The sequence below is a fragment of the Antechinus flavipes genome, chromosome 1 (genome assembly GCF_016432865.1).
Source record: "Antechinus flavipes isolate AdamAnt ecotype Samford, QLD, Australia chromosome 1, AdamAnt_v2, whole genome shotgun sequence".
NCBI lineage: Eukaryota > Metazoa > Chordata > Mammalia > Dasyuromorphia > Dasyuridae > Antechinus > Antechinus flavipes.
In genome coordinates, this window is record NC_067398.1 from 81,725,797 (window position 1) to 81,752,714 (window position 26,918).

Here is a 26,918-nt window from a genome sequence, read left to right on the forward strand (position 1 = left end):
GAAAATATAGGGAAGTATGCTAATTACAGAATGGGTGTTCCAGAAGTTGTAGTGGAACAGGAAGATAGAAAAGAATAGAAACTGGGAAGGGATGGGGCTAAATGGGAATGATAGATAGTGTGGGCAAAAGTAACCAGGAAAATAGTTTTGACTTAGGCTTTGATCCTGTAATATAGGGTTTGGGGAGATAAAGAATTTGTTAGATCTAAGGCAAAAGAAGATCCATTTGTTTGGTTTTTTCCATGCTTTTAAGGTCTTGTGATGGTGGAGAGCCATATGGGTAAATATAGGGCTAATATATGTCTACATTAATATTTTCAAGCATTTTCTCTAAACTCTAGGAAGCTAGGTTGGTGGGGACTTTATCAGCATGAACTTTGTAATGGATTAGGGTTGTAATTGGATTTGAGAACAGTCATACGGTCATAAAATTTATTTTTAGGAGGTGCCATTTTTGTATGTCTTTAGTGACATGATGATCTTTCCTTGGGGCAGTCCATGATTTCTTTTGTTGTTTCATGTATTATGTGTTAACTAATCATGGTAATGACTGGAAATTGTTCAGAAATTTTTTTTAAATATTCAGGAATCTCAAAATAAAGTATTCCAATTTGTGGGTGATGATTTGAGTAAGGAAAGGGAATTGGAAAGAAAGGAAATGAGAAAAATTCAGAATTTTATCTAGCTGAATTCTGAAAAAGGTATACCTTCTGAATTGTTCTTTTTCCCCCTTAACTATAGGAAGGAATTGTTGAGAACCTCTTCAAATGGGCAAGAGAGGCTGATCAACCCCTGAGGACTTATTCTACTGGACTATTGGGAGGTGCTATGGAAAACCAAGATATTGCTGCCAACTATAGGGATGAGAACTCACAGCTGGTAATGACCAGATTGAAATGAATTTTGTATGGAGGTGGAGAAGGCTGATGATGCTTTGTAAATAGAAATTTCTTCCTGCCATTTAAATCTGATGCAAATGTCTCCCATTTGTAATTGGGCAGGTGGGATTGCTGCTGTGCTTGTTTTGCAGTTGTGGTGGTACAGATGTCTCCTAGTGGTACACTCTGCTCTCTGCTCTTACCTTTTTTCTTTATTGTCTCATGTGATATATTTTCCTGAACTTTTCAGTACTGTGTTCCTCATCCTAATTACTCATTTTTGCTTGCTCTAAGCATATATTTTGTCTTTTAAATAAATTACTTATCAGGATGAGTATTTATTTTTGCTAGATCACTAGAAAGAAATGCTTTGTTTTTGTTTTGCTAAAAAAAATAAATGCAGGAGTCATCTGTCACTTTGTGGGGAGGGGTAGGCAAATTTTAAGTAGTTTGGGAGAAAGATTTATTTGTATAATGTCATTAGAGATGTTGAACCTATTTCAATACCTATTTCTAGTGCTATATGGACTTTGAAAATAACAGGTGAAAGTTGTTTGAGAGTAGTCACAATCTGTTTTCACAGGAATTACTTAAATAGTTGCTAATGTGTCTGATATCTTTGTTTGGATACAGTGGATGACTTGCTTGGTTCAAATATCTGTAATCAGTAATTAATATATAATATAAGTAGGTATATTGATCTTGATTTATTTTATAAAATCATATATGTTATCACATAAGAAATGAGTCACTCTTTTTAATCCTTGTCTTTATTGGATCCTGTAGAAAAATACATTTTTTCTCTTTGTTGTCAATACTTTATTCCTGCAGTTCAGTAATATTTTAGCAGATGTTAATTACTTTTGCATCTAAAGGTAAAGGCTCTCAAGGAAGGAATAGTCAGGGAAGTGGGAAATGGATGGCACTTGATTCTGATTGTAAGTAAAACTTTTAAGCCAACAAAGATAATACAGTTTAATTTATTTATTAATGGTCATGACATTTAGAAGCTCTTGGTTTTTTTTTTTTTTCCATTAAATTCTAGGGTTGCAGAACTAAGATTGCAGAGAAAGGCAGTGTTCAGTTGTGTTGTTCACTTTTTCTTAATTGTGTTTCCAGGTGGCTTTAGTGCTTCGGAGACTTAGGGAGCTACAAGTGCATGAAATGACTTTACGGCAGGAAAATAAGCGTCCTAGCCCTCGAAAGTTGTCCTCTGAACCACTGTTGCCACTGGATGAGGAAGCAGTTGACATGGACTATGGGGAAATGACAATGGATGGAGAACAAGAGGAGACCTCCAGGGATATGGAGATTTCCTTTCATCTTGATTCAGGCCATAAGACCAGTAGCAGAGTGAATTCAACCACCAAACTTGAGGATGGAGGATTGAGAAAAAGTAAAATGGCAAAACAAGGTGACAGAGATGGCTTCAGAAAGGCCAAACAAAAGTTGGGCTTCTCAACCTCTGAGCCAGAACGCATGTTTGTTGAACTTTCTAACAGCAGCTGGTCAGAAATGTCCCCTTGGGTTATTGGTACTAATTATACCCTTTATCCTTTGACTTCTGCTATAGAACAACGACTTATTCTTCAATACTTGACCCCACTAGGAGAGTATCAGGAGGTATGTATAGAAGTATAAAAAGTTTTTTTTTTCCTCTTTGAGATGAGTTTTTGGTTTTTTTGGGGGAAGTGAGTTATAGTAAGACTTACTGTTGTGATAAGATGAGGCGTAGATTTTTCTGAACCAAATTAGCAAAGATTTTTGTTATATTCTGTTTCCATTTTGTTGTTGTTCATTGTAATTTCTATAATAATTAATGGTGATAATTTCTTGAATTATGCCTCTTTCTGAAGAGCCTAAAGGACTTCATTTATATTTTCATCCTCCTATGGAAGAATAGAAAAAGTAGATCAAGTCTTTTATCCCTATAGGATAAAGCTGAATGTTGGGAGGATAACCCCAAAGGATTTTTACTCTTTTTGTTCTTTCAGCTGCTTCCCATTTTCATGCAGCTTGGATCACGGGAGCTGATGATGTTCTATATTGATTTGAAAAGGACAAATGATGTATTGCTCACCTTTGAGGCCCTGAAGGTAAATTGTTGTATATCAAATGTACTGGATAGATAAAATTGGTTAAAATTAATTGGTATACTTATTATTTCTTTAAGCAGCATACACACTATATTTTCATTGTATATACCTGCAAAATCATTATTCCAAATGGCTGTAGCATAATTGTAATGAAAGTGTTGTGACAATAACAAAAATTGCTGAAGAATTAATACTTATCAGACAAAAGGGATGATTACTTTAAAAAGTACTTTGACTTTACATATTGGATTTATTCTGTGCTCTGTCTTTCTTATATATGGTAGTACTTAATAAGTTGTTGAGTGAATGTCTCCTCTTTAGATCATCAACTCTTTAAAAGTAGGGATCTTTTTTTTTCTCTTTTATAGTGTTTAGTATATAATGTTCTAAATTATAAAGTAATAAATGTTCTAAATGGTCTAAACATTATTTTATATAAGAAGGACCAAAATTTAAGAATACAAAGGAAGGACCAAGCCATGATTTAAAGTACATTTCTTAAAAAAACAAAACAAAACTATAGGGCAAAGAATTAGATAATAGGATGAATATTTTTACTTCAAAGTAAAATTAGAACACATTTGCATCCATTAACTCTCTTGATCCTTCTAGTTTTAGATGCCTTCTTGACATCTTAAAATGCCAATTCTTCAAAAGCCCAAACTATTGCTTTTTGTCTTTGTATCTCCATACTAATTGTTGAATTGAGTCACTTCTTTCCTGCATTGAGTCAGAGTAGTTAGAAACCTAAAAATAAAAGACTAATCAAGATTAGAGAAGAAATTAAGAATCATTGCTTGCAGACCTTGCTGGGGGGCATCTTTAGTTATTGACATTGAATGGAAATAAAAGAATATACATAAACATATGACAGCTTGTTAACCTCTCCCCATTTCTTATGAAGTCCTTTTGTCTTTAAAATATACTGCTGTCAAAAAAATAGGTGTTATTTAAATTTTTTTTGATATTTAGATCATTAATAGATAAATTGTCAAATTAATAGATATTAATTAGTTGTTAATAGATAAATTATCAAATAATATGAAAAATCAGTTTTTAAAAGAAAAACAAAAGGACTCTGATGTGGAAGTTGGAGGGGAATTATCTTTGTTCTAGAGGCAATGGGTAGAAGTTGTGGAGAGGCAGATTGAGACTGGATAGCAAGAAATCATTTCTAACCTATTAGAATGCTTCAAAGTAGAATGTGCTGTTTGGTAGGATGAGTGGAATCCTCCTCCTTGGAGGTCTGCCAGCAAAGACTAACAACCACTTGCTGCATATGTATTACATGGGTATTTTTTTGAGGTATGGCTCGGACTGTCCAACTTTCTAGATTCTGTGATTCTAGGACTCCTAGGCCACATATCTGTTCTGCTTAAACTCTGTGAACCTAGGATCTTCTCTTTATTATAGATATACATCACAGTATAGTTGAGACATTATTTTGCATAATAAAATTTGGGATGATGAGCCTCTATAATATAACCAAAATAGTGGGACAAAGTTTTGCTTGGTTATATTGCTGCCAGACAAAGGGGCTGTTTTATTGTGAAACTCATTTAAAAAGCTGGAACCCTTTATATTATATCTTAACATCAGAAGAGAATTTAAAAATGAGATGCCTCCAACTATAAAGAAAATCTGTTTTGTTCTTTGCCAAGCCAATCAGCTTAAGGAGAAGGCTTCCAATTAAGAGCTTCAAAAATTGCACATATTTAACATATAGGATTACTTGCTGTTTAGGGATGGGAGTGAGGGGGAAGGGAGGGAGAAAAATTTGGAACACGAGGTTTTGCGATTGTCAATGCTGAAAAATTAACCATGCATATATAACTTGGAAATAAAAAGCTATATATAAAATAAAGCATCTCTATAATGCTGAATCTAAGATCGAATGATTTTGAGATGAGTCTCAGAAAAAGGATGAGGGTATTGCTAAAGCTGACTTGAAACTTTTTTTTTTAAATGACTTTTTATTTTCAAAATACATGCAAAGACCATTTTCAACATTTACCCTTGCAAAACCTTGTTTTCCAATTTTCCCCCTCCTTCTCCCCACCTCCTCCCCCAGATGGCAGGTTGAACAATACATATTAAATATCTTAAGAGTATAAGTTAAATACAATATATGTATACATGTCCATACAGTTATTTTGCTGTACAAAAAGAATCAGACTTTGAAATAGTGTACAATTAACCTGTAAAGGAAATAAAATTCAGGTGGACAAAAATAGAGGGATTGGGAGTTCTATGTAGTGGTTCATAGTCATCTCCCAGAATTCTTTCGTGGGTGTAGCTGGTTCAATTTATTACTGCTCTATTGGAACTGATTTGGTTCATCTCATTGTTGAAGATGGCCACATCCATCAGAATTGATCATCATATAGTATTGTTGTTGAAGTATATAATGATCTCCTGGTTCTGCTCATTTCACTCAGCATCAGCAAGTCTCTCCAGGCCTTTCTGAAATCATCCTGCTGATCATTTCTTACAGAACAATAATATTCCATAATATTCATATACCACAATTTATTCAGCCATTCTCCACTTGATGGCCATCCACTCAGTTTCCAGTTTCTGGCCATTACAAAGAGGGCTAAATGGTGATGCTTTTTGTCTGTCATCCCTCCAGACACAGTAATTTAGGTTTTTGGCCATCATTAGCCAGATCGGGGTAGCTGGGGTTCATGAGAAGGGAAGCTGGTGGGCTCATTGGGTACCAGGACAAGGTGGTAGCTCCAATCTATTTGGTGAGCACCAAAGGATAAGAATGGTGAGGCTCAGTTGAGACATAGTGTCCAGGAACTCCAGGGCTTTCTGTGAAACCTACAGCTCTTTCCAAACCAGGTAGGAGCCATCTCAATTGCCCATGTACAATGTCACCTACACAGTATTTGGTGTACAATAGGGTAGATCTTTTGACAGCTTCTCCACACCATGTTGGAACCCTAGGATCCTAGCATGCTGCCAGTACTAGAGCACAAAGTGAAACTGACTGCACAGATTCATCACATGGGGAGATGGGGAGGATTACTATTGCTAGTACATTCTCTGAAGACTCAATAAGGGCAGAGGATGAAAAGTATTCACTGGAAGTTATCTAAATAATGTTTAGAATACTGTGAGAGGCACTGTGGGGAGATTAAAATAAAAAAAAATAATAAATAGGAAATGCTTGTAAGAAGTTAATGAGTCCTGGAACAGTCATTCAACAAGTATTCTATTAAGTGCTACCACTTGCATGCAAGGAAGGCATTGGATTAGAGCCTAGACATCCATAAATAGCTTTTCCTATATGGAGTTTTATATTTTGCTATGGAGAATATGATTTCTATACAAAAATTAAGTGTGGTGCAGCACAGATAATAATGGTATATAGTAAAGATCAAGATGAAGTGATCCTGAAATACTTTAGAAAGAGGAGAAAACACTTTTAAATGCAGAAGTAATCAGGAAATATTGCATAGAAGGGGTGCCATCTGACTACAGACCTTAAAGGAGTCAAAGAAATATGAAAGTAAAAATGAGGAAAGAAGGGTGTTACAGGCCTGGGAGGTGGTCTGGGTGAGTGTACCAAGGATAGCGGTGCCTCAAAATCCTCCATTCTTAGGTGCTGCTGGTTATGGGCTAGCTTTGGCTTGGTTGGAGGAAGGTCACAGTAATAACTCTATCTTTAGAATTGGGGGAATCTCAAGGTCAACCAAGATCCTCAGTTTGAAGGCTTCACTGCCCAGGTGTTCTTTGTGGCTAACTACAGTAGTCAATAATGCCATGATCACTAAGCTCAAGAAGATCATGCTGTTAGCCAAATGTGCTAGAGAATTGTGGGCTTAGAGATGAGATCATCATCATAATAGCTGAAGTACTTGTTTTGTCATCCTTTCATTCAGCCTTCAAAACAGCCTTTCCAGAGAAACCCTCCTCTGTAGTTCTTCAGCACTTTCTTGCATAAGTCTTTTTGGGAACCAGCTGCTCTTGTATTTCTTGATTAAAGTTCATAGTTACATCCTTGAATGTTAAAGCACCCTGGTACTGACTTGATCATCAGGAAAATGGAGCCATTCCTTTTTCCTTCCCATTTCTCTTTTTGGGGAAACCACCCCGAGAAGGCAGAGCCAGGGAGGAAGGAAAGTTAGGAAGGTAACATAAGGGTGCCGGTGGACCTTTCGATGCAAATATTAAGAGAGTTTATTTATGTAAGAAACAGTATTTTCTTGGGAAGTAGTTTTCTGGGAAATAGTGCAGTAAGTGGGCCATTTTGTCTAAAAACAAACCTGAATCTCAAAAGTCTATTGTAACTAAGAATGTAATTGTGAAGCTGCTAGCTCAGATGCATTTCTACAGAGGATTACAAAACTAAGTGAAATACACAAATCATAACTGGCATATTAGACAGAAGGCTTTCTTCTTAATTTTGTGATCTACAAAGTAAAAAGAGCTGCTGATTTACCCTTAAACTTCAGAGTAACTTAAGAATTAATTGTCGGGGCAGCTAAATGGTGCAATGATTAGAATATTGGTCCTGGAGTCAGAAGAAATTGAGTTTACATCCAGCCTCAGATACTTAACACTTATTAGAGTTGTGTGACCCTGGCAAATCATTAATCCCAGTTGCCTCTCAAGACCCAAACAAACAAAAAGAGTTGCTGTCATTTGCACTTCATTTTCCAGCAGCAACAACAAAATAGAACTTTTTTTCAAAGTGTTTTTATAGGTTCTCATTTAACTCTTATAGGGACCCCATAAAACAGTTAGAAGGAATGTAATTATCCTTAGGTCTCTTCAGTTGTGTGATGTAATAGAAAGGACACTGAACTAAGATTTCAGTATTCATAATTGAATATGTGACTCAAAACATCTTTAATGACTAGAATAGGTATGCAGAATTTGCAGTTTTGTAGTTTTGTTATTTAGAAAGCCTGAGCCTTGGTAATAAGGAATATGAGGATAATTCCTTGAGAATAAGGAACATCATAGAGGTACTGTAAGAATTAGCCTGTTTCTTTTTTATTTAATAAGTGTTTGTTGAATTTTTGAAAAATTTTATCAATATTCACCATTAAATGAAGATACTGTCTTGGTTTAGAAATTGTTGATTATTTTGTATATGGTGACTTGAAGCTAAGGTAGGTGTGACACAGTGAAGGATTGTGAGAGGCAACCTCTTTAGAGTATTTGGAGTGGTCAGTCCTTTTCAGGTTTCTGCAAGGCCAGAAATTGGGAGTGTGTCACTTCCTTTTTCCCCACCCCTATGGTGAACCACAGAATAGCATAGGTAGCTTGGCATTAGATAGGGGGCTTTTTACAGGACTGATAGTAGGATTTCATGGAGTCTTTTTAAAAATTACACTCAAAATTAGCTTTCTCTCTTTGTTTTTGTTTCCCTCTCTCTATCCCTTTGTCTTACACACCCACACACACCCACACCCATACACACGATCACCCACCCATCTTTGTATCCTAAAAGGCAAGAAAAACAAAAACTGCTAAAAAAAAACATGTATCATCAATTTCTGCATTTGCCATGTCCAAAAATATATGTCTCAGTCTGTATTTTGAATATCATCTCTCTATCATGAGGTAGACAGCATGTTTCATTATGAGTCCTCTGGGATTGTGGTTGGTTATTGTGTTAATCAGAACTCCTAAGTCTTTCAGAGTCGTTTGTCTTTGCAATATTGTTGTTATTATATAAGTGATTCTGATTCTGCTCGTTTTATGCTCCATAATTTCATACAAGTCTTCTTTAGATTTCTCTGGAACTGTCCCTTTGATTTTTAGAACATAGTTATATTCTATCACATTCATATAGCATGACGATTTGTTCAGCCATTCTCTAATTGATGGGCATCCCCTAACTTTCTATTTCTTTATCACCACAAACTGGCTGCTGTAAATATTTTTGTATGCATAGGCCCCTTTCCTCTTGACCTCTTTGAAGTATAGACATAGTAGTTTTGCAGAGTCAAAGGGTATGCAATTAGCTTTTAGGGCATAGTTGCAAATTGTTTTTCAGAATAGCTGAACTAGTTCACAGTTCCACTGATAGTGCATTAATTTATTTATTTTCCCACAGCCCCTTTTAACATTTGTCATTTTTCATATTTGCCCATAACTTTGCCAATTTGATCCATCTGGGATGGAATCTTAGGTTTGGTTTATTTCTTTAGTGATTTAGAATGCTTTTTTATATGACTACTGATATTTTAGATTTCTTCCTCTGAAAATGACCTTTTCATATTTTTTGACCCTTTATCAATTGGAAAACATTCATGATATCTTTGGATTATAAGGATCCTCAGAACACAACTAGTTTTGTGTGTATTTCTGTTATTGAGTGGTAAGTCTCACTGTAATTGAGACAATCCATTCCATTTTTAGACAGAAAAGTCCTTTAAATATCTATTTGTTGTTTTGAACTTTTATTTATTGATTATAGTTTAATCATCTGAGCCTGAATTCATTTTAAACTTTAGCTTTCTTGACACTATTCTTATAGATCTCTTTTACTCTTTTCTTCATATTTTATAGAAGTCTTTTTAAGAATATGTGTTCATTGGTAAGTTCCCAATGTACTGTCTTTGGTCTGTTTTAAGATGTTTCCTTCCTCCCATTTTCCCTCAATGGAATCAGCTACTTGTTTTGGTAGAATTTTCATTTCTGAGAATCTTCTATCCTTTTTGAGCCATCATACATTTGGAAATTTTAGGTGATGAGGTTATATTCTTTTTTTGTCCAAAGCATTTCCACTATAGCTGGAAGTTACTGAAGAGATTTCTTGTCAGGAAACTGAGGCAGGAGATTGATTTGAATGTGATATATTCTCATCTTAGATTTTAAAAAGGAATATGGATTATGTTTTATCAATGTTTGTTTAAATCTCTTTTGTGAGCCACTGTGGTTCAATAGAAAGGATATTGGATTTAAATTAAAGGCTAGGGCTCCAGTCATGTTCTGCAGTATAATTGATTGTACAAAATACTGTATATCCTATATAATTTTAGGCATCCCAGTGTCTAGAGTATCGTGCTTGGGTTCAGGAAGTCCTGAGTTCATCTAGCCTCAGACCTGGGCAGAGAACTAAACCTTTGTCTGCTGAGTTCAGTTTCTTCATCTGAAAAGCAGAAATGATAATTGCACATATCTCTCAAGATTGTTGTGAATATAAAATAAGTTAATATTTGTAAAGTGCTTTGCAAACTTTAAAGTGCTATATAAATGCTAGCGGTTATCATGATTATTATTGTTATTATTAAAAATCAGTCTTCTGGGCTTTATTTTCCTCATTTGTACAAAAAGGGAGTTGGACCAAATGGCTCCAGTTTTCCTTTTAACCCTAAATCTAATGTTCTGTGATCTAGCATAGCACTATGAACATTATATACTTAATAAGTGTTTGTTGAATTAAATTGTAGGCTTTGCTACCATTGTTGTTTGAAACAAATAGTTAAATTCTTGGTTTTCCCAAATTAGATAGATATGTTAAATCAAAAAAGTCAGTTTCTGTCACATCTTCTTATGAAAGCTATAAAAGAAAAGTTTTCTCACTATGTAGACACATAAGTTGTAGCCTGGGTGCCTTTGTCTGATTTCAAATTTCCTAATTTGAGTCAGTTTTATCAAGTTTGGCATTTGGGTCCATGATCATTTGGCTCGAGGCCTAAATTGTAAGATTGAGAAGTAGAGTATAGTCTTATATCTAAATACTAAAAACATTGCAGCCTACAAGGATACCTGAGTAAACTTTTTCCTATGCATTATTCAACAGATTAAATTAAGAAAATTATTGGTTGTTAATAAATAACTGAACTAATAAAAGGGGCTTATGGCTTCTGGTGTGACCTTTGAAAATTTTTTCCTTAATTACATAAAGGCAGATCTTATATGATATTTTTATCTGGGAAGAGTAAAAAAAATAGACAATATTTTTTTGCATTCATAATGTGATATTGGAAAGACTATTTAAGAGTTGAATGAATTGGAATTATAAGTAGGAAGAAAGATTTCACCTTATTGAATGTATATGTCAGATTTGATGCAAAATCCATAGGAAACTGAGAGTATGTGGTCTCTCTGAAATGGATTCTTAATAGCATTAACTGCATATGTAATACTTGAAAATTTGTTGTGATTTTTTTATTTTAAAATTAATTTTCCTGATATTCTAATATGGCAAAGGACAATAGCTTCATTAGCTGCTAACACAGTGGCAAAGATTAGTACATATACTATTTAAATTAAAAAAATGGGAAGATTGCCAGACAGACTCCTTTGATCCCTTGCTTCATGAGACAATAAAATAATTGAACAGTAACATCTTATAACTGTAATTATAATTAACCTTCTAATTAGTAGTATCTGTTATCTCATTCTCATAGCAACCTGTAAGTTTAGTTGCCTTAGGGAAAATATTATGGTATTTGGCTTCTATTTGGGGCAGGAAATTGGAATCATTATCCTATTCAAAGTTGTATATCAAAAGTGAGGACTTGTGTGTTATGTGGCCTGTGTTGTTATTTGTTGAAGAGCCTCATATTTTAGTTTCACCTAGTCCATGCTAACTTTTGCTGTTTTTCTCCAGCACTTAGCGTCACTTCTGCTCCACAACAAGTTTGCTACAGAGTTTGTTGCTCATGGAGGTGTACAGAAATTACTGGAAATTCCTCGTCCTTCTATGGCTGCTACTGGTGTATCCATGTGCTTATATTATCTTTCTTATAACCAGGATGCCATGGAACGAGTAAGTACAGTGTTTCCAAATATATTGTGATAATTCTGGAGGACAGTTTTTTTTTTTTTTTGGACTGTATAAGCACACTATAAATAATTTAGTAAATGTAGAGGGTATAACTGAGGGAGTTGGATTATAGCAAAAGAAGCTAAAGTATAGAATATTTGGTATTATGAAGAAATCCAAAACTTTCTGAAAATGTAGTTATTAATGAGGGTGAGTATATGAGCTGCTTAAGTTCATATTAAATATACATTTGCTTCAATTAATATGAGACATTTGAAGTAAGGGAAAAATAAAGGGGTTAGGAATTTTGGAGTTTAGGCCAAATGCCTCCTATTATATTAACAGCATTCTCTCTGTTCCTCTGAATACTTTCTTTCAAATTCTTATCTTCTATATTCTTAATAGTCCTGACCTGTGTGAATTAATTTTAGGATGAAGAATAGCTCCCAGATTTCTGTTCCTGGGTAGTTTGTTTTAAAGACCCATGAAATAATTTTTTTTTCAGGATAAGATAACTTAAGGCATTTTAATAGTTTTGTCTTAAAAGGCTTCATTTTAAGTCTTCTAGCTAAGCAAATCAGTCAGTATACAAAACACTACATTTAAAAATTATGTCTGTAGTGTTTTTAGACAATTTTCTGTCTCCCCCCTCCCCAAATTTTTACTTTTCTAGTTCTATAGTTTTAGTTTTTCTTGTAAAATGGTGCTGCTTGCAAGATAACTGTATGATATGTATACATATATTGCATTTAACATATACTTTAACATATTTAACATTCATTGATCTACCTGCCATCTGGGGGAGGGATAGAAGGGGAGGAGAAAAATTGGAACAAAAAGTTTTACAATTGCCAATGCTGAAAAATTACCCATGCATATATATCTTGTAAATAAAAAGCTATAATAAAAAAAAATTGGGGAAATGGCTAAAAAAAAAATGGTACTGCTCAATTATACTTGTTTTATGAGTCTTTGTGCAGATTTCCCCATAATGTAGGTAAGGCACTATAAGTATGTAGACTTCCTTTTTATTCTCTGCTTGATGCTAGGGAAGAGGAGAAGTGTACTACTCTCTATATAGTGCTTTAAAGTTTGCAGAGCCATTTTACATTTGATATTTGATTTGATCCTCACAGCAACTCTTTGACATAGGTGCTGTTATCTTCCCATTTTACAGATGAGGAACCTAAGGCTCAGAGATGTTAACTGCATTGCAACACAGCTAGGAAGTGTTTGAAGTGGAATTGAAACCAAAGTCTTCCTGACTCCCAAGTCCTACACACACACACACACACACACACACACACACACACACACACTCCATTGTTTCCTCAACTCATAAAAACTTATTTAATCTATAACGTTTTTGGCATGTAGAATTCTAATAATGTTGTAGCATCTAAACATCATTTATTTCTTTGTGAGATTACATGCAGACATTCTGCTTTGAGATTCTAATAGTGTATCTCCTTCATGGCAGCCATGGTGATAGGTATAGGTGTCCCTTCCCAGGCCATTGGTGGTGGCTCCTTTGGCCTAAAATGGAGACTTCACCACATTGGGTTCAAAGAACAAGAATGCAATTTATAGTGATTGGGAAATTGAGGGGTTGAGATAAGGGCTCTGAGATGAAGATGAGAGAGGAATTAATAAGGTGAGGTGTGGGAGCAGGTGGACAAGTTTGTAAATATAGAAGAAAAATTGGAGCTTGCTCTACCTTTAGGTATTCCTCTTTCCCTTGGTAGCAGTGTGGTGAGGCAACAAGAAGGGAATGCAAGGGAGAGTATTTGAGGGTCGATGTAGTTGGATCAGACTTCACCTTTCTTTATATTCTAGGATAAGAAACTTGAAACTCCTTGCCTGAATAAGTCTCAGTTTGTAGCAAGTATAATAATTTTATTTGATAAAAGATTTCTAATGTTTTATCTTTGTTTCACCACATATCTTTTCTTGGCAGGTCTGCATGCATCCCCACAATGTTCTGTCTGATGTAGTGAACTATACCTTGTGGCTAATGGAGTGTTCCCATGCATCAGGATGCTGCCATGCTACCATGTTCTTCTCTATTTGCTTCTCTTTTCGTGCTGTCTTGGAACTCTTTGACAGGCATGATGGTCTTCGTCGCCTGGTCAACTTGGTGAGAACTAATGCTTTTGTTTTGGAACTCAGTGGAAAGTTTTTAAAAATTACACTCCTTTATTTATTTCCTTTCCATGAAAGGGAAAGGAACCATGCTTTTTGTTAATGGAGGATCTATTTCTTTTTATTCAAGGTATTTCAGTATTGTAGAAACCTAGTCTTTTTTGTATATGTATAAGTTTTGCTAAATATGTTTCTTATACCAATATATAATGAATAGACTTTAATCCTAGATAAGCCCTAATGGAAGGCTTTTGTTTGGATTAATTTATAATTTTCTTTTTATTCATGTGTAAGCCTGAGCTAGAGATTAAGAAGAATTGAGGATTGTTAGGTGAGGGTATATTTATTAGTACTATAAAATATTTTCTATGAGTGGCCTGTTAGCTTATAAATAGTATCTATTTTTAAACCCATCACACACCCATCCACAAAACCCATCACTAATTGTGTAAACTTTCCTGAGTCAGATCTTATTAACAGTTTTGTGAGTGGTGACTGGATAAATCACTGATAATGATATGTAGCTTTGGTGCATCCACAATTTCATTGGTATGAGTGTTGTTCTATTAGCATATACTGCCACTCTTAATCCTCTCATTCTGTGTGATTTGTACTCATCTCCTTTCATAAATCACCCATAAAAGTCCTGTCTACTATGCTGAAAGCTTTGCTTTAAAGTTTTTTTTTTTTTTTAATAATTTATGGATAACAATGTTCTCTCTCTGACTCATGATAACATGTCTGGGCCCACCTCCTTTTCCAGTCATTTATGTCCTTGATGTTTGTATTTTATATCTTTTTTTTTTTTTTTTGAACACATCCTTCTTAGTAATGTGTTGTGGCCTGTTTGTATCCACCATGCATCTCTGTTTTTCTTTGTGTTTCCCAGTTTTGATTCTTCTAATGGTGTCATTTATTCTTAGCAATATAGGTACCAGGATGTGAATATTGGTGTTAGATAGAATAAGTGATAGAATTAGAAGGGGAAAAATGATTTCTCTTCTCAAAAGGAATTACTATTACTCAGTATAGGTTTGGTATCTCCAAAAAATCCAGTTTTGTACCTTGTACATTGTAATACTCTCATTGTCTTGAGTATAATATTTTGCATCCATGATAATTACCAGTATTTAGTAAAATATGTTGAGCTTTTATGTTTTGAAAGTCTGCTTAACAAAAAGTTAAAGTTTTCCTTTTCTTCCTGCCTTTCATTTTTCTGTTGTCCTATTGTGTTCTCTCTACCTCTCTTCATAGATCAGTACCCTAGAAATTCTAAACTTGGAAGATCAAGGTGCTCTTCTGAGTGACGATGAAATATTTGCCAGCCGCCAAACTGGGAAACATACCTGCATGGCACTCCGCAGGTACTTTGAAGCTCACCTGGCCATTAAGTTGGAACAGGTGAAGCAATCACTTCAGAGGACAGAAGGTGGTATTCTTGTCCATCCACAGCCACCATACAAGGTGAGCCAGGAGTGGGGAGGGCTTATTATACACTTTCTTTTAAAAAGTGCATCATGAGTATGAGATACATACTCATGGAATACTATAGGATGTGAATTCCTGGATTAGTCTTGCCTTGTGTGTAGTTACGAACTAATCAAAAATAAAGACATAAGTTAATTTCAGTGACTCAGTTTTCCCACAGATTTCTGTTGCCATTTCTCTTTCCCCTTTATATCAGAAATATAAGGCCAATTAAGGCCACTTTATAATTTTCTATGTTTTGTATTCCTTGCTTTTTGTTTTTATATTTTGTCTTAGAAAGACATAGTCTATTGCTGTGGCTGGCTCAGACTGAGACTGAAAAAATCCGAGAAGTTATTCTATATGTTTTTGTAATTTATAAAACCATTTCAGTATGTTTTAAATATCTCAAATTGAAATGGAGATTATTAAAATGGGGTGGACTTTTTTTGGCTTTGTCTTAATCCAAAAATACCTGTGCTGCTACACCCAAAGAAAGAAGGCCGGAAAATGAATGTAAACTATTTGCATTTTGTTTTTCTTCCCGGGTTATTTTTACCTTCTGAATCCAATTCTCCCTGTGCAACAAGAGAACTGTTTGGTTCTGCAAACATATATTGTATCTAGGATATACCGCAACATATTTAACATATATAGGACTCTTGCCATCTAAGAGAGGGGTGGAGGGAGGGAGGGGAAAAATCGGAACAGAAGCGAGTGCAAGGGATAATGTTGTAAAAAAATTACCCTGGCATGGGTTCTGTCAATAAAAAGTTATTATAAAATAAAATTTAAAAATAAATAAATAAATAAGATCAAGGTCACAAGTAAGTATCTGACGGCAACCATAAGATTATCGGATGATCAATTCTGATGGATCTGGCTCTTTTCAACAAGGAGATGATTCAGGCCAATTCCAATGATTTTGTGATGAAGAAAGCCATCTATATCTAAAGAGAGGACTGTGGCAATTGAGTATGGATCACAACATAGCATTTTCACTCTTTTTGTTGTTTGCTTGCATTTTATTTTCTTTCTCATTTTTTTCCTTTTTCATTTGATTTTTCTTGTGCAGCAAAATAATTGTATAAATGTGTATGCATATATTAGATTTAACATATATTTTTATTATGTTTAACATATATTGGATTACTTGCTATCTAGGAGAGGGGGTGAGGGAAGGGAGGGAAAAATTGGAACACAAGATATTGCAAGGGTCAATGCTGAAAAATTATCCATGTATATGTTTTGAAAATAAAGTTTTAATAAAAGAAAAAAAAAAACAAAACCAAAACTACCTGTGCTTTCCAGAAGCAGAATATGGACACAGAATTTATCATTTTTTTTCTTGACTAGCTTTTTCAGTCTCAAATCTTATACAGGTGATAGGTGTTTCATGAATGTCTGTTTAAAAAATTTTCAAAACAAAATATATATTTAGTTCCCCAAATCAAACTGGTCACAGATAGAATAAATGATTTCTGTAAAGTGACTAAATATTTTTATGAGAAGGTGTGGTGATATAATAGGAAAAAAAAGTGCCAGGTCTGGATTCTATTCTTATCTCTTCCAGTTCACTGGTGATGGACCCCAGATAAATCACTTAATTACTATAGGTTTTCGGCCACTTGTCTATAAAAGAGATTATTGCTTGCCTTCCTTGCCTACATCATTGGGTTGTTTTGAGTATCAAATGGGACAGTGTACATAAAAGTGCTTTCTTATAGCTATATATCTATTTACCATGGACTTTTAATAATTGTAGGACTGTAGAATCTAAAAGATCTTATTTCATTTTTCATTGCTAAATCTGTCTGATTGATAAAAGCACCAGAGAATGTGAGAAGATGATATAATTCTTAATGGTATGATCTATTTTCTCTACATGTAGGCATGTTCTTATACTCATGAGCAGATTGTGGAGATGATGGAGTTTCTTATAGAGTATGGACCAGCCCAGTTATATTGGGAACCAGCTGAAGTCTTCCTCAAACTTTCTTGTGTACAGCTCATGTTGCAGCTTATCTCTATTGCCTGCAACTGGAAAACCTACTATGCAAGGTGGGTCTGGAAAGTTACTCCTAAAATAGATTTATCTTTGCTTAAAAGATCTCATTGATTGGACCAAGGTTAACAAGGAAGACATGAAATAAAGTGATGTAAGGGATCTGTATGCTGCCCTTACTCTCCCCTGTCTCATTGAATTAAAAAACAAAACAAAACAACACCTATCTCTTTTACAAATACTTGTAGTGTTTTGCACGCAAAGAATACTATGTCTAGATTTGCTTTTTACTTGCAAGGGAAGACATAATCAAGCAGAACAAGGTCCAGAAAAGGGCAACCAAACAAATGAAGCAAATGGGAGATTGTTATAGGAAAAATGATTAAAAGAAGCTTCTTTTTTGGAAGAATGGTGGCTAAGGAGAGAGGATCAAAATTGACAAAATCATGGAAATTTATTTTAGGATGGTGAAAATGGACTTGTTTGCCAGATCTCAGAACAATAAAACTTAGAATCGATTCTGTAGCACAGTTTCTTAAAGGTAGAGCTATTTGTAATCATTAATCAATAACCAATTTATTAAGCACTTATGTCAGGCATTGTACTAAGTGCTGGAGATATAGTAAGAGGCAAAAGACAATCCTTTTTTCAAGGAGCTTATAGTCTAATACTTGAAATGTTAGGACAAGAAAAAAGGAAAGTGTGTTCGTTAATGTTGGGATTAGTCAACTCTTGGGATATGTTATCCAAAAAGTAATATGAGCTTAAAAATATGAGGGTGAATAAGAAGCCTAAGTGATAAGCTTCTTAGATTATTAAGAGAAACTGAGGAGATTGGGCTCATATTCCTAAACTCTTGAATCACTATTTTACATTTTATCTTAAGACTCCACTGTTGTCAGAGACTGATCACAATCTACTATGACATTTCTTATACATTCTTTTAACTGTATTATATTTGCTATTTTGCCAAGTTTCTTTGTCTACTTTTTTTTAGGAATGATACTGTACGCTATGCTTTAGATGTCCTGGCTATTCTTACTGTGGTACCAAAAATCCAGCTGCAGTTAGCTGAATCAGTGGATGTGTTAGATGAAGCTGGATCTACTGTCTCTACTGTAGGTAAGTTGAATTTGTTTTTTTCTGGATCCACTGTCTCTATTGTTAGGTAAGTTGAATTTGTTTTTTTTTTTTTTTTTATCAGTTAATCACCATGCATTTATTAAATGTATATCATGTACTAGACATAGCATTCAATCCTGGGGATACCAAGACAAAGATGAATAACCTTTATTTTCTAGGAACTTGTATTCTGTTTGGGATGGTGGCCCAAGGATGGGGAAAGACAGCACACATATATTCATTTAAAAAAATTAAATACAAAATAGTTTAAAGAGGAGCCTGGCTGTTGGGAGCATTAAAAAAAGTTTCATGAAAATGTAGCACTTGAACTGAGCCTGGAAATTAGTAATGGTTCTAGGAAAGATATAGAGTATTCCTGGCATGAAGGGATAGCCAGCACAAAAGTCCAAAGAGAGAGTTTAGTTTGACTTTTTTCCCTCTCTTGGTTGGTACCCTGTTTGCTGTTCTGATTTAAATTTCCAAGTAGCAATGGTGGGTTCTGTGCTTTGTGGTTTGTGCATGGTACACAATGTAGGCCTGCTACAGAAGCACTGGATGAATCAATTAATGTTCCATAACAATATGAAGGTGTTCTTAGGGCGTTCATCAGTAATAATGCCCCATTGTATTTTTTTGACCCATGCCCATTTTTCTTTGAGACTCTGTAGGGTAAAGGAAGTGTTAAAAGAGAATTTCTTTGAAATACAAGACATTTGGAAACTTCTAGGAAGAACTTAATATTCTTTTGAGGCATGTTACAGAGTTAGGGTCTCTGACATCAGGTCATATGCTGCTATTCACTATCCATATATCTGAACAAACCATTTCTCATGTGAGCTTGATTTTATTCACTGTAAATTGAAGTTAGCAACACTTGTTATATTTTCCTTCCAGTGTTCTTATAAGGTAAATTCTTTGAAAAACTAAGGAAACAGAAGATATGAATTACTGTTGTATATAGCTTACCTTGCTTCTGAATACTGTTCTAAAGACCACCTGAAGTGAGTGACTATGTACTCACTCTTTAGGTTATTTAACATAGATTCAATCTACAATTGGAATTTCTGCAGCAAAGAAGAAATATCTTTGTTTTGTGATTTGAAAATTCAAGTTGTTGTCTGTAGTATTAAAGCAAAATTAACACAACTCTCGGTTCGTTATTGGTGTTCTTCTGAATCTTAATATGAGTATCAATTTGAAATATTGGGGAGAAAAGGATAAAAACATTTTGTTTTTTCCCAAACAGGTATCAGCATCATCCTGGGAGTAGCAGAGGGTGAGTTCTTTATCCATGATGCTGAAATTCAGAAATCCGCTCTTCAGATCATTATCAATTGTGTGTGTGGTCCAGATAACCGGATCTCTAGTATTGGCAAGTTCATCTCTGGAACCCCTAGGCGAAAGCTGCCTCAGCCTCCAAAAAGCAGTGAGCATACGCTGGCCAAGATGTGGAATGTGGTACAGTCCAACAATGGTATCAAGGTGCTCTTGTCATTGTTGTCCATCAAGATGCCCATCACTGATGCAGACCAGATCAGAGCATTAGCGTGTAAAGCCCTAGTAGGACTTTCTCGCAGTAGCACTGTCCGGCAAATCATCAGCAAGCTGCCTCTTTTCAGTAGCTGCCAGATCCAGCAGCTGATGAAGGAACCTGTTTTGCAGGATAAACGCAGTGACCATGTCAAGTTCTGCAAATATGCTGCTGAGCTAATTGAACGTGTATCCGGAAAGCCCCTCCTTATTGGTACTGATGTCTCTCTTGCACGGCTGCAGAAAGCAGATGTGGTAGCTCAGTCTAGAATCTCTTTTCCTGAGAAGGAATTGCTTCTTTTAATCCGAAATCATCTCATCTCCAAAGGGCTGGGAGAGACAGCAACTGTCCTCACCAGAGAGGCTGATCTACCTATGACTGCTGCATCTCATTCCTCTGCCTTCACTCCTGTCACAGCTGCTGCTTCCCCTGTTTCTCTGCCTCGTACCCCTCGCATTGCCAATGGCATTGCAGCCAGACTAAGCAGCCACGCCAGTGTATCCTCCTCTGCCTCATCTGTCCATTCTCAGTCACGGCCTCCACAGGGTCCACTTGCCCTGCCTGGCCCTTCTTATGCAGGCAGCTCCCCTTTGATTGGTAGGATCAGTTTTATCAGGGAGAGGCCATCACCCTGCAATGGCAGGAAAATCAGAGTGTTACGGCAGAAATCGGACCATGGCGCCTACAGCCAAAGCCCAGCCATAAAAAAGCAGTTGGACAGACATCTTCCTTCCCCTCCCACGCTGGACAGTATCATCACAGAATACCTTAGGGAGCAGCATGCTCGCTGCAAGAACCCAGTTGCCACCTGTCCCCCCTTTTCTCTTTTTACCCCTCACCAGTGTCCTGAGCCAAAACAAAGGCGGCAAGCGCCAACAAATTTTACCTCGAGGCTAACCCGCAGAGCAGCCTTTCCAAAGTACGGCGGGGTAGATGGTGGGTGCTTTGATAGGCACCTCATCTTCAGCAGGTAAGAAAACACTTTTGACCTCTTAGGGAAAGGGGGATAATCCTCAGACACAAGCATATTAGGAGTCTAGATTAGTTAGCCTAAGTAGCTGTTTTTTAGCTGAATTATTACAAAGTCAATATACTTGTGAGACCATGTAATAAATCTAGGCTCCTTATTATGTTGTTGATATCCTGGACATACTAACTCTGCCATGTCAGGAGTACTGATTTCTCTAGAACCTGTTGTAGTGAGTTGTCTTGAACTTTGCCTTCCTAAGTTTTTTCTTGTCTTGGCTCATATTGGTTTTTATTCTTTTCCATAGAGTTGGCATATAAGTTCTGGAATAGTTTTTAAAATCTCCCAAGCACTAATTTAACATATGTTATTTGTTTTTGCTTAACTCTGAAAATGACAATTTTTTTTCTTTTTATTTAAAATGGAAATTTTAAAAGAAATCAAGCAAATTTTTTTTTTTGTCATTATAACATTTAAAAGTTTACCAGGAAACATTTCTGACTATTCCAGCCCTATGCCTCAAACCAATGTCTCAAGTTTCTCTCTGTTTAATATAGTTTGTCTCAGTTTTTTTTTCCTTAGAACTTTTTGATGTATGGTAGCTGATGAATCTCTGTTTTTTTCTAGGTTCCGTCCCATTTCAGTGTTTCGGGAAGCAAATGAGGATGAAAGTGGCTTTACCTGCTGTGCATTCTCAGCCCGAGAGAGGTTTCTAATGCTTGGCACGTGTACGGGGCAGCTGAAACTTTACAATGTGTTCAGTGGACAGGAAGAGGCTAGTTATAACTGTCATAACTCTGCCATTACACACCTTGAACCATCCAGGGTAAGACTAAAAACCTTCCTGCCAAGATCTGATTTTTTTCTCATCGTTCTCTTCTCATTGTGGAAACCATGTCAGTAAGCTCTATTAGTGTTATTAGATAGGGAAATAGAAATCGCTGTTATGATTTCATAAGTATAGGATACTCCCAGGTAAGGAAGCTTCTTTTACCAGTGTAAGTTGACACCTTCTCTGTCACTTTTGCTTCCTAGAGTTGTGTAAAGAATTGACAGGTAAAATGACTTACATGGAATCAAATAACCAATATGTATCAAAGGGGGGCTTTGAATCCAGTTTTCTGTTCAATACATTCTAATGCCTCAGTACTGATAGAGGTAGTAAAATTTTCTGGTTCTCTTACAAAGTATTATAAGTTACTTGGAAGAAAAATATTACATAATTCCAATTATTACTCTTCTCATGGTGTGAGTGGTTTTTCCGCTCCAAAATAGAGAAGATTCATATTATCAGGACATCATTATTAGCCCTAAAGGAGATCCACATTTTTGAGACTATCTAAAATAAATATTCTCATTGCCAAGTTCTTAGAAAGTGCCTTCAATAATAGATTTATTTTTTATTGACCAATACTAAAAGATATGGAAAACTAAGGAATATGACATGATTTAAAAGGAGGTGGAATAAATTTGAAAACTTTTTCTTTTAAATGAGAATGTTCCCCTCCTGCCTTCCTTCCTCCCCAGAATGTTTTTAGTATGATTATTACATATTAGAATATTGGGAGTGTATATTATTGTCTCAGGGAGTTTAGTTAAGTCTTTCTAAGGTCATTTTGTGAGAATATACTTATATCATGTAGCTTAGTTGTTTCTGACTTTAATAGGAATTGTCTGTTCTCTGTTGCTTTATAGAAGTAGGCTAGAAATGTATTTTCATAAAAATATTTTTGTATGTTGATTGTAATGAATTAATGTGTATAAAGCACTTTGCAAACTCAAGTTCTGTGTAAATGTCAGTTAACTATTTATTATTTTGTTATTGTTACTTAACTCAGATCTCCTCTTTTAGGATGGATCTTTGTTGTTAACATCTGCCACTTGGAGCCAGCCCCTCTCTGCACTCTGGGGGATGAAATCAGTGTTTGATATGAAGTGAGTATACTCTTTGTCAGCCTGGTCTCTATGCCTTTAAAGGGGTTAATAGGAAAAAAAGAATATTGGTTGTTAACTACTTCTGAATAATCTTTAATCCCCTAAATTTTTAGCTTGATGGATAAAGGAGGAAATTTACTCTCTTCTTTCATTCCAGAACTGTTTTTTCTCAGATTGAACCTACCATTGCAATGTTTAATGCAGCGTGGTGTAGTGGAAAGAGCGCTGGAGTTGGAGTTAGGAGAGACCTGGGTTCAAATCCCACCTTTTGACACTTACTTTCTGTGTGACCATAGGCAAGTCACTTAGCCATCCTGAGCTTCAGTCTCCTCAAATATAAAATGGGAATAATAATATCTATAATATCTATATCACATGATTGTTATAGGTTTTCAAATGAGATTATAAAACATTTTGTAAACTTTAAAATGCTATTTAGCTGTCAACTCATTATTCAACAGCAATCTTTTCTCTTCCCTGTCCCCGCCTAACTCAACTGGATAAGGCACGTGTCACACCTGTTTCCCATATGAACTTTTAGCACGGCAGTTGGCTATCTTGCTGCCTCTGCATGTGGGTAGTTTAAAGCTTGAATAAAAGGACTAGGATCCTGCTAGTTTTTTTCATAATAAGTTTACTTCTTTTACGGTCTGAGACCTGTTATGTTAGCACTTTTATTTTACTTAGACAAATTAAGGTAGGACTCTCTTATTAGATTTTTTTTCCCAGATCTTTGAATATTTTCATTTTATCTTTGGGAGTTAGTGAGCTTAAATTTAGGTTTAGTTGTGTAGGAACTTGGGAATTAACTTGGTACAAGTTTTTAACTTAACCACTGCAAGGATCAGCTTCCAGAGAATATGATATATCTGCTACCTGTTACTTGCCTGCAGGCATTCCTTCACAGAAGACCACTACGTAGAGTTCAGCAAGCACTCACAAGATAGGGTCATTGGCACAAAAGGGGACATTGCCCATGTAAGTACCTTTGATTTCCTAACTTTACAACTTATCATGTACTTGTGTTTCACATAAGATGCTTCTGACTAGAAGACTATATACTTAGGCTATGGATCTATGTATAATCAGAAAGGTAGTTCTAGGCTCTATAAGAAAAACTGAAAAACTGACATTTTCAAAGAAAGGGGGGGGGATTCTTTGGGGTGTTTTTTCCCCAATACTTAGCACAGTGACTAGTAGATAGTAAGTGCTTAATATATATGTTTATTGATTATGTAGGTTAAAATATCTTGGCATTTAAGCTGCTGTGAGTATTTGGACATTTTGCTTTAATTAAAGTTCTGTTTTAGGGATAAATTTGTTAGAATATTTCAAGAAAAATCTTATATTGTCCATCCTTTTCCTCCTTCTCTCCAAAGAGAGAGAGAATCCCACTCTCTCCTCTGAAGAATGGGCAATAGTCATTCATTGAATTGGAAAAGGGAAACATGCCATTTTCCTATTTATGCTAGATACAATGTCCTTTCTCTAAGATAGTGATAGGAATAGAGAATTTCTTCCTACTTATCTTGAGGGAAGGCTTGACTCTTTTTTGTTTTCTTTTCATTTTTCTTTTGGGAAAGGGGTCTCCACTGAAAAAGCCATTTGTTACATTTTAGAATTTTAGCAAGGATATAGATTGGTTTCTTGTTAACGGCAAATTGGGAGAACTAGGGTTTTAAAAAACTTGTCAGAAATGAAAAGTTAAGAAAAATTGGATTTGCAGATCTTTTTGTTGTAATTTAACTAACACACAAATCTGATATATCTTCCTCACTCCTCTTTTTTTTTCTCCAAAGATTTATGACATTCAGACTGGCAACAAGCTGTTGACTCTCTTTAACCCAGATCTTGCCAACAACTACAAGAGGAACTGTGCCACGTTTAATCCTACAGATGATCTAGTCTTAAATGACGGGGTCCTCTGGGATGTTCGCTCTGCACAGGCCATACATAAGTTTGACAAGTTCAACATGAACATCAGTGGTGTTTTCCATCCTAATGGACTGGAAGTTATTATTAATACTGAAATTGTATCCTTTACCTTTAATAGAATTCTTTAGTTATAAATCCTTTAAAGTTAAGGTCTGCCTGTGGTACAGAAATCTAGATACCATTGATTTTTTTTTTTTTAAAACAATATACATTTAGTTCAGTTTTCGTCCTTTGTACTATTTCATAGGCTGAGTGTGTAATGTGTTAGATCTTGGAGACAAGTGAAAAATCAAGTCAGATATCCAGTGATTTTTTTGCAAATATGGAGTAATTGTCTAATATAATACAGCAAAACTTGTATAAGTGATTTAAATTTTAACTTTTCTGTTACCATCCAGATTTTAATTAATTAAGGCTGAAATACTGCTTTCAGCAGTGTAATTCAAAGGAATTTATTAAAGCTGTATAGTGCCTAAATTTAAAAAAAACAACCTTGCAAATATCTTCCAGTTACCATTGGCAAACTGTAAGAAATAATTCAAGCTAGAAAAGTACAGTTTTCATTTACAAAAAAAACTTTACATATTTTCTAACTAGTCATTTGTAAACTCTTTAGACGAAACAAAAAAGAATCCAACATGAAAAACATCTTTTAAAATTTGCAGCTAGAAATTAAAAACTGAAATTCATGTTTACATGTAGGCAATCTTCTATTGTTTTGAGGGGCCCTTGAGCCTACAGAGAACTTTGAGAGATTTTTAATAATAGCTGATTATGTGGGTAATTGTGTTTTTGCTACATTACTGGAAATAATGACTAAACTTTTTTTTTTTTTAAATTTCCTTTTCTTATTGAGCTTCAGTGAGGTTTTATTTCAAGTATATTCTTTACATAACAGATTAGAGGAAAAGTCTTCTGTTTGAAGGGAATTTTTTTTTTTTGATAGTTCTTACATGTACAGGAATGTAGATTGAGATTCTTTCCTCTGATTCAAGAGACTATATGGTATCTGCTTAATGGTATGAATTGGCTCTTGGTTTCGTCTTAATTCTCTAGCTTCCAACTTTTCCATGTATTTTAGCAACATTTTTCTAGTAACATGGAAAGGAGCGAAGAACCGTAACTCTTTAGAATCAAACCTTAGAAACTAAGAAATGAAACAAGTTGATCTTTAGCTTCTTTGTTTTACCCATGGATCTTAGAATACATTTAAGAAAATATTTTTTATTAGGGTTCTTCCTTCACTACTATTCTTTCAGTGGGACCTTCGAACTTTCCATTTGCTGCACACAGTCCCAGCTTTGGATCAGTGTCGTGTGGTTTTCAACTATACGGGTACAGTGATGTATGGAGGTAATGAATATAACTTTTCCATTCTTCCTGTTCCTGTCTTTATCTCTCTCTCTTTATCCAGCTCCTAACCTTACTAGAGTACTGGGTAGTTTTGCTCTTGGAATATTTCTTTCCCCTACACAGGAAAGCATTTGGAAATTCATGAATTAAAGTACTTTCATAAGACAGCCAGATAGAAAATTAAAACATTTTTTCCAAAGTTCTGATTTAATATCATACAAATTGTATTGCTTAGTAACAGGCCTCAAAGATGCTAATTATGTGTAATAGTGATATGAAATCTCTTGGAAATTAATTTCCAGTCTTGGTGTTTTCTTTACCTTCTATAAAACTTTGTAATTACTTTCCACTTAACAGTTTTATGATGTTAAAGAACATTGGTTGTACTGCTTAAAATATTTCAGCAGGGGGAAGTAGACTAGTAAAGTTAGGAGAATATTATTTAAAGACAAACTGTAGAAACGACCAGGAGAACATATTCAGAAGAGTCCTAACCAAATATAGTGGATATTCCATCAATACCGTAGTTATTTAAAAAGACAACATTGTCTGTACTTAAGATTAAATTTAAATTTTGGGGTGGGGTGGGGCGGTTTCTCTTCTCATAAACTAGCAATGCTACAGGCAGATGATGAAGATGACTTAATGGAAGAAAGGATGAAAAGCCCCTTTGGGTCATCTTTCAGAACTTTCAATGCAACAGACTATAAGCCAATAGGTAAGCATGAAAACTCATAGTCTTCAGATATG

The 26,918-nt window shown here is 35.2% G+C and overlaps 1 protein-coding gene across 4 annotated transcripts in view; it reads left to right on the top strand.

Annotated features, from left to right (window-relative positions):
- Positions 1–26,918, top strand: part of DCAF1 (DDB1 and CUL4 associated factor 1) — a 111,831-nt gene that overhangs the window by 64,248 nt on the left and 20,665 nt on the right. For all 4 annotated transcript variants that reach the window (XR_007951941.1, XM_051985682.1, XM_051985701.1 and 1 more), the window contains exons 6-20: positions 742–879; positions 1,998–2,501; positions 2,873–2,974; positions 11,556–11,714; positions 13,669–13,848; positions 15,108–15,317; positions 17,212–17,381; positions 18,323–18,447; positions 19,694–20,948; positions 21,573–21,771; positions 22,798–22,880; positions 23,774–23,858; positions 24,680–24,913; positions 26,075–26,168; positions 26,782–26,886. Coding sequence is in view for 3 of the 4 variants with exons in the window: in XM_051985682.1 (XP_051841642.1) it covers positions 742–879; positions 1,998–2,501; positions 2,873–2,974; positions 11,556–11,714; positions 13,669–13,848; positions 15,108–15,317; positions 17,212–17,381; positions 18,323–18,447; positions 19,694–20,948; positions 21,573–21,771; positions 22,798–22,880; positions 23,774–23,858; positions 24,680–24,913; positions 26,075–26,168; positions 26,782–26,886 (3,643 nt within the window). In the remaining variant the exon portion in view is untranslated. The remainder of the gene's footprint in view (positions 1–741; positions 880–1,997; positions 2,502–2,872; positions 2,975–11,555; positions 11,715–13,668; positions 13,849–15,107; positions 15,318–17,211; positions 17,382–18,322; positions 18,448–19,693; positions 20,949–21,572; positions 21,772–22,797; positions 22,881–23,773; positions 23,859–24,679; positions 24,914–26,074; positions 26,169–26,781; positions 26,887–26,918) is intronic.